Source organism: Podarcis liolepis, assembly GCF_965112155.1.
Source record: "Podarcis liolepis genome assembly, chromosome: Z".
NCBI lineage: Eukaryota > Metazoa > Chordata > Lepidosauria > Squamata > Lacertidae > Podarcis > Podarcis liolepis.
In genome coordinates this window covers 93734-101417 of record NC_139570.1, presented here as the reverse complement: position 1 = coordinate 101417, position 7684 = coordinate 93734, and the positions used below count along the sequence as shown (strand labels likewise).

Below are 7684 nucleotides of genomic sequence, written 5' to 3'. Positions count from 1 at the left end.
GCCCCACCGCTGCCCCGATTTGGGGGTGCTGCCCCCCACCCCACCCCGACCTCCCACCCCTCGGAAATGCGGGGACTGCGCGACGGCGCATGGGTTGCGCTGTGTCTCCTCCTCTGCTGCTGCTGCTGGGCGCACAGGTAGGTTGGGGGTTTTGGAGGGCGGAAACGTAGCAGGGTTCTCCTTTGGGGTTTTGGGGTGGAGCACAGGGAGTGGGGGGCTCCCCTGGGGGGTGGGGGGGCTGTCGGGTAGCGGAGGACTCACCTGTGGGTTTTTTTAGCGGGTGGACAGGCAGCAGGGCCCCCCTGGGGTTTTTGGGGGGTGGACAGGTAGCGGGAGTTTCCCTAGGGATTTGGGGGGCAGACAGGTAGTGGGGGCTCACCTGTGGGGTTTTAAGGGGGTACAGGTAGGTTAACTTTGGGGGCTCCCCTGGGGTTTGGGGGGACCGACAAGGTAGCAGGGGGTTCACCTGTGGGGGTTTTAGTGGGCACACAGGTAGGTTAACCTGTGGGGGTCACCTGGGTTTTTTTAGGGGGTGCACAGGTAGGCTAACTTGCAAGGGGCTCACTTGTGGGGGGGGTTTCTGGGGTCCCCTAGCTGCCCCCCACAGAATAGGGGAGAGACCCCTCCAATTGCCACAAAAAGCATGATGCCCCCATATTTCACCCACCCACCCCAATTTACATGAAATTCAAATAATATATTGTGGTTCCCAGCTGGAATTCAGGGGGGCAAGTTTAAAGGAGGCTGTGAGAAGCATGAAGCATGATGCCCAATATCTCAAATGCCCCAAATCTATATGAACCCCACAATATTTTATTTCAGCTAGACACCCCAATAGAATATATGATGGGCCCTGCCAAGTTTATTGGGGCTCCCAATATCTTCTCCCAAAATTTCATTCCAGCTGGGAACCCCAATATAATAGATTCGGGGGCAGGTTTAAATGATGCCATGTGGGACCCTCCATGTTTTAAACCAGCTGGGCACCCAAATATTCAAAGGACCCCAAAATGTATAGGGTGCCATATGGGGTGGGGCTCAATGGGGACCCCCAAAATTTTATCTCAACTGCTTTGAGGACCAACCATTGTCTTCTCCTGTTTTGCAGCCCCTCCACTGGCAACATATCGGTGGTCAAGGACATTGTGGACAAGCTCCTCAAAGGCTATGATGTCCGCCTGCGGCCCGATTTTGGAGGTAAGGCAGCGTGGCCTAAAGGTTAGAGCATGAATCCAATTGATAATAAATCAGGTAATCAATAATACGCTGGGTCATAAATAAATAAATGATTACCTATTATCCACTTTTATTATTTTATTATTAATCTATGGTTCGGTTTTATTTCGGAGGTAAGGCAACGCCGCCTAAAAGAGCATAAATCTAATCGATAATAAATTAGATAATTAATCATAAATAATAAGTTAGGGCATAAATTAATAAATGATTATTTCTTATCCCCTTTTATTATCTCTTTTATCATTTTCTTGTTCGATTTGCTGTTATTCCTTATTGACTTTTAACCTTTATTATTTATTATCTAAAGTTATTTATTGTTTATAATTTAATTTCTTAATTTTATGGGGTTATTTTTTATGACTATTTTATTATTTCCTTTTATTATCTCATCTTCCCATTGAGGATTTGATTTTATGGTTTCATCATGTGATCATCTTTATCATTTTATCACAAGTCAATAAATTAACCAGTTATGAGTTTCATTAGCAATTAATAATTTTATTACTTCATTTTAATATACTAATATATTATTGTAATATAATATGATATAATATAATAATATAACATAATATATCTGTTGCTTTGGTGTTGTTTTGTTATTGTTATTATTTCAGGGAACCCTGTGGTGGTGGGGATGAGCATCCACATCTCGAGCATCGACCAGATTTCTGAAGTCAACATGGTAAGTTGGACGAACTTCCACTGGATCCAGATTCGAATCCTGCTGGAAAAGATGGATTTCCTTCTGTCCTTCTTTCCTTCTACCCTTCTTTCCTTTTCCTCTTCTATCCTTCTTTCCGGCTATCCTATCCTCCTTTCTTCCTTCTTTCCTCCTGTCCTTCTCTCCTCCAATTTTCCCCATCTCTCTCTTTCTTTTCTCCTCTGCCAGGACTATACCATAACCATGTACTTCCAGCAGAGCTGGCGGGACAAGCGGCTTGCCTACGGCGATCTGCCATTCAACCTGACACTCGACAACCGAGTCGCCGACCAGCTCTGGCTCCCAGACACCTACTTTCTTAATGACAAAAAGTCCTTCCTGCATGGGGTCACTGTCAAGAACCGCATGATCCGCTTGCACCCAGATGGCACCGTCCTCTACGGCCTGAGGTGGGCAGATATTAATGATAGTAATCACCAGTAATCAAGAACCGATTCGCTCCTGCCAGTTCGTTATTGCAAATACGGTCAATTAATGGGTGGTTTCGTTCTCGCCTAGTGATCACTGCAAACTGGGTGCTAATCAGTTTTTTATTGTGCGTGTTGATCATAACAGGGCGGGGCGATTAATGGACAGGTCATTATTAATGGACGAATCATGATTAATGATTATTAATAGACAGATCATGATTACTGGATGGATCATGATTAATGACAACTTTCATCCTTGCATAGTGATCACGGTTAAATATTATCCATTTCAATACATTTTGATAGTCCATAAAAATTAGCCATCCGATAAATACTTACATACTTACATAAATACTTATACTTATCAATTAATACACATTAATAGTCCATAAAATTAACCATCCAATTAATACTTATCAATTACCGTATTTTTCGCACCATAGGGCGCACCAGACCATAGGGCGCACCCAGTTTTTAGGGGGGGAAATCAAGGGAAAAAATATCCCCCCCCAGCCCCAAAGAACAGTGTACAGGCTGCACACAACCTCTCCCTGCCAGAGGGGTTGTGCGCAGCTATAGAAGAAGGCAAGGCAGCGAGCGGGATGGATCCCGCTCGCTGTTTTGGCTTCCCCTTTAGCCCCGTGCAGCCTCTACCTACTGGGAGAGGCTGCGTGAGGCTAAAGAATCCATAGCCCCGTGCAGCCTCTCCTTGCCCGAGGGGTTGCGCGCAGCTATGGAAGAAGGCAAGGCTGCTCGCTGTTTTGGCTTCCCCTTTAGCCCCGTGCAGCCTCTCATTGCCGGAGGGGTTGCGCGTGGCTATGGCACAAGCCTGCATTCGCTCTATAGGACGCACACACATTTCCCCTCAATTTTTGGAGAGGAAAAACTGCGTCCAATAGAGCGAAAAATACGGTAATACTTATCAATAGGCAGAATTAGAGAAATATTTGCGAGTTCAGACATTGGACCAGGAATATCATCCAAAAAGGGGTTGAAAAATCCCCCCAAAATCAATATATAGCATTCCCTGCATCCGTCAATCAGGGATCCCCATAATGGATCCTGGGAATCCCCTCTCTCTCTCTTTCTGCAGGATCACGACAACCGCCGCCTGTATGATGGATCTCCGGAGATACCCCCTGGATCAGCAGAATTGCACCCTGGAAATTGAGAGCTGTGCGTATCATTCAATTCAATTCAATTATTGCTTGTTAATCAAGGAATAATTAAAAGTATTATCCAGGAAAAATCAATGAATAATTTTAAGGCAGGATTAATTTGAAACAGGAATAAGTATAAAATAAATTAAAATAAAATAATTCCTTGTTAATCAAGGGATAATTAAAATGAATTTAACTTTAAAGCAGGAATAATTTTAAACCAGGTTTATTTTAAACCAGGAATAATTTTAAGGCAGGAATAAAATAAAATTATTCCTTGTTCATCAAGGAAAAGTATTATCCAGGAATAATTTTAAACCAGGGTTAATTTTAAACCAGGAGGATTTTAATAGGGGAATAATGTTAATCCGGGAATAATGTTAAAACAGGAATACTTTTCCACCAGGATTAATTTTAACCCAGGATTAATTTTAAAACGGGAATAATTTTAAAATGAGAATAATTTTAAGACAGGAATAATTCTAATCTGGGAATTAATTTTAACCCAGGATTAATTTTAAGACAGGAATAGTTTTCAACCAGGAATCATTCTCATTATTTCTTATTTTCTTTCCTCCCAGATGGCTACACCGTTGACGACATTGTCTTCTTCTGGCAAGGAAACTCTTCGGCCGTGACAGGGATGGAGGTCTTGGAGTTGCCCCAGTTCACCATCATCGAGCAGAAGCTGGTCACCCGTGAGGTGGTCTTCACCACTGGTGGGTTGTCCTGTCGGGTCATCTAGTCTAACCCCCTGCCTGAAATCCTGGGGTTGTCAGACACAGGGTGGGAGACCACGGTCCTCCAGTCCACCCTCTGCTGAAGATACCAGAGATGTCCTCACTGATTCATCTGGATCCTCGGGTCCTGTCCGGCTTGACCATCTCCTCTTTCTCCAACAGGCTCCTACCTTCGTCTGTCGCTCAGCTTCCGCATCAAGAGGAACATCGGCTACTTCATCCTGCAGACCTATATGCCCTCCATCCTCATCACCATCCTCTCCTGGGTCTCCTTCTGGATCAACTACGATGCTTCAGCCGCCCGGGTGGCCCTAGGTGAGGAGATCCTGAGATCTTGCTCTGGGGTCCTGCTACCAAGGGTCCATGTGATTCTCCCTAAAGGCAGAACCTGACCTTTGTCTCTCTTGAAACATATTGGGTTGGACACAGGTGAGTATGAGGTCCACCAAGACCCTGAGAACTTTCTCCTATGTCCTGCTAGCAAGTTGGAGGTCCACCAAGACCCTGAGTCCATCAGGGTCCATGTGATCCTCCCTAAATGCAGGAACCTCTTGACATTCATTGGGTTGGATTCAGGTGAAGTTGGAGGACCACCAAGCCACTGAGAACCTTCTCCCATATCCCGGTAGCAAGCTGGTGGTCCACCAAGACCCTGAGGTCCACCATCCTTCTATTGGTCCATCTGATTTTCCTTAAAGGCAGGACCCGACCTTGATCCCATTTGGTGAAGTGGTGCCCAGTTCTCCAACCCATTAAGGTCATATGGAATCCAGATTCAATATGAAATCATTGGATTTCCATGGATGTTTTTATATATTCATCTTAAGTCACAATATCGCTTGACTTCTAGTATGAAAAGGTTTGATTTCACTAGGCGTTTCTATATATCCGTCTTCAATCATGATATCGATTGATTTCAGAGTATGAAAAGGTTTGATTTCAATATATCAGTCCCATCTTTGGATATTACAAATATATTTCGATTGTTGATCGTGACGGAGGTTTGAATTATGGTGCCTTCCCTGCGCTATAATTCTCGGCCACCCAACTAACCCTGTTTCTTCTCCCACCCGCCGCGGCACCCAGGGGTGACGACCGTCCTCACCATGACGACCATCAACACCCACCTCCGGGAAACGCTGCCCAAGATCCCATACGTCAAGGCGATTGATGTCTACCTGATGGGCTGCTTCGTCTTCGTCTTCCTGGCGCTGCTGGAATATGCCCTGGTGAACTACATTTTCTTTGGGCGAGGGCCCCGCCAGCAGAAGAGACGCGCCCGGCGCCTGGAGCCCCGGACTCAGGTGCGAGATTCCTGCCTAAAAAGTGGGTGGGGATGGGTGAACCTCAGGGTCCTGTATTTGAGGCCGGGATCCCCGTGGGTTGGGATAGATGACCCTGAGCTCCCTTCTCTCCTTCTAGCCCGACCCATACGGCAACCTCCTCCTAGCCGGCGTCTCCGACAGCAACTGCCCGCTCTTCTCTACGTCGCCCTCTCCAGACCCGCGCCCCTGTGGCCTGCGCGGGTTCGAATCTTCAGGCACCGCCCTACACTCCCGGAAGGCACCCGCCTGCCGCACCACCCGGGCCAACTGCCGCCTGCGCCGGAGGTCCTCCAAGCTGAAGCTGAAGATCCCCGACCTGGCCGACGTCAGCACCATTGACAAGTGGTCCCGGGTTCTATTCCCCATCACCTTCGGCTTCTTCAACCTTCTCTACTGGTTGTACTATGTCAACTGACGTCCAACAGGGAGAGCTCCAGGCGCCGGGTTCAGGTTCTGCCCCCACTCCTACCCCAGCCTTGCCTCCTCTCCGCTTCCCATTTGTTCTGTCCCCTCACTGTCCCTTCCTCTTCCCTTAAGAGTCACTTCCTGTACACTCTCAGGCACTTCCTGTTCCCTTACAGGCCCCTCCTGTTCTCTCACCGCCCCTTCCTGTTTTCGAACAGCCCCTTCTGGTTTTACCCCTGTCCCTTCCTGTTCCCTCCAATTCACTTCCTCTTTGCTCTCAGGCACTTCCAGTTCCCCCTCAGTCCCCTTTACTCTCCCTCAGAGTACCTTCCTGTTCTCTCACAGCCACTTCTGTTCCCTCTCAGGGACTTCCTGTTTCCTCATAGTCCCTTTCATCTCCTTCACGGTCCCTTCCTGTTCTCTCCCAGTCCCTTCTTATTCTCTCTGAGTCCCTTCCTGTTCCCTTAAAGTCCCTTTCATTTCTCCCTCACAGCCACTTCCTGTTCCCTCTCAGTCCCTTCCTGTTCTCTTAAAAGCTCCTTCCTGTTCCCTTAAAAGTTCCTTACTGTTCCCTCACAGCACCTTTCTGTCCCTTCCCCTCTCCTTCCCTCCCCATTTCCTGTCCCCTTGCAGCCGCTTCCTGTCCCCAAACCAGCCATGGAGAACCCACCGTTTTGAGTAACGGGAAACGAGGAACAAGCCACGCCTCCCAACTTCCAGTACTTTCTCTTCCTCCTCCTCCTCGGACCGGCTGGGCTTCCTTCCCACCGGCCACTTCCCTTCCGTTGCTTCTGCCATTACAGGTTCCGGTGGACGGTCTTTTCCGGAACCGACTTGAACCGAGTTTACAGTTTTCTACCTAGCAACCGACCGACCAATGGGATCTCTCCGTTCTCACATTTTGGGTTTTTTTCCCTTGTTGTTCTGGGAGGGATTTGGGGAAAGTGCTCCTGAGCGTGTGCAGAGTTCCTTTCCCCCCCCTAAGCAATGTACATGAACCTTAAAAAACACATTTTGGAAACTGTTCGATATCCGTCGGTTGGGAATCTTTCTCGTCTTTTTTTCCCCCTTATAAAATCGGGAGAATTTCACTTTAAATATACGGCCTTGGAAGAAAAACAACAACCGGTGTCCGTTTCTTTCCTTTCAAAAACAGGGCTGCGGGGCTATGTTTTATTATAAAACATCATCTATAATATATAGATATTAATTAGATCTCATTTATATTTATATGATATACACACATGCTTAGACATATTATTGATATATCCTTATATTATTGATATATATTTATATTCAATATATTATTAGATATATATAAATAATATAATGATGTGTTGCATAATATTATTTATCTTGTTTATGGTTATATATATAAATATTGGCAGAAGAAATGCAACCACTATGCAGTGAAATATAGATGTATATATCATTTAATATTTCTATATATATTATTTTTACTTACCATTTATATTTATAATTATTTATAATTATTTTCCATGAACCGCCCTGAGACCACCAAGTATATATGTGTGTGTGTATACTTTTATATCATATGTATAATATATCATAATGTATCTCTAAATTAGCTATATAATTTATATTGATTTGCATCTTTCTATCTACCCATATTTACAATCAGCTCCAAGCAACAAACTTTTTCACTTCTAAAATGAAAACAGGAGGG

The 7684-nt window shown here is 45.6% G+C and overlaps 1 protein-coding gene across 1 annotated transcript; it reads left to right on the top strand.

Moving 5' to 3' along the window:
* On the top strand, nucleotides 1-7122 carry LOC310698804 (gamma-aminobutyric acid receptor subunit beta-4-like). The gene is made up of 9 exons (XM_083486493.1): nucleotides 1-137; nucleotides 1109-1197; nucleotides 1851-1918; nucleotides 2126-2346; nucleotides 3461-3543; nucleotides 4109-4246; nucleotides 4430-4582; nucleotides 5354-5571; nucleotides 5690-7122. The coding sequence occupies exons 1-9, from the start codon at nucleotides 67-69 to the stop codon at nucleotides 6005-6007; spliced, it is 1359 nt and encodes a 452-aa protein (XP_083342619.1). The 5' UTR covers nucleotides 1-66; the 3' UTR covers nucleotides 6008-7122.
* The last annotated feature ends 562 nt before the right edge of the window (nucleotides 7123-7684 follow it).

Bases quoted from the DNA above. Each gene is read 5' to 3' on its own strand.
- LOC310698804 (XM_083486493.1), top strand. From the start codon at position 67: ATGCGGGGACTGCGCGACGGCGCATGGGTTGCGCTGTGTCTCCTCCTC. The intron at 2,347-3,460 runs GTGGGCAGATAT...CTCTTTCTGCAG, and splicing joins ACCGTCCTCTACGGCCTGAG to GATCACGACAACCGCCGCCT. The intron at 5,572-5,689 runs GTGCGAGATTCC...CTCTCCTTCTAG, and splicing joins GCCTGGAGCCCCGGACTCAG to CCCGACCCATACGGCAACCT.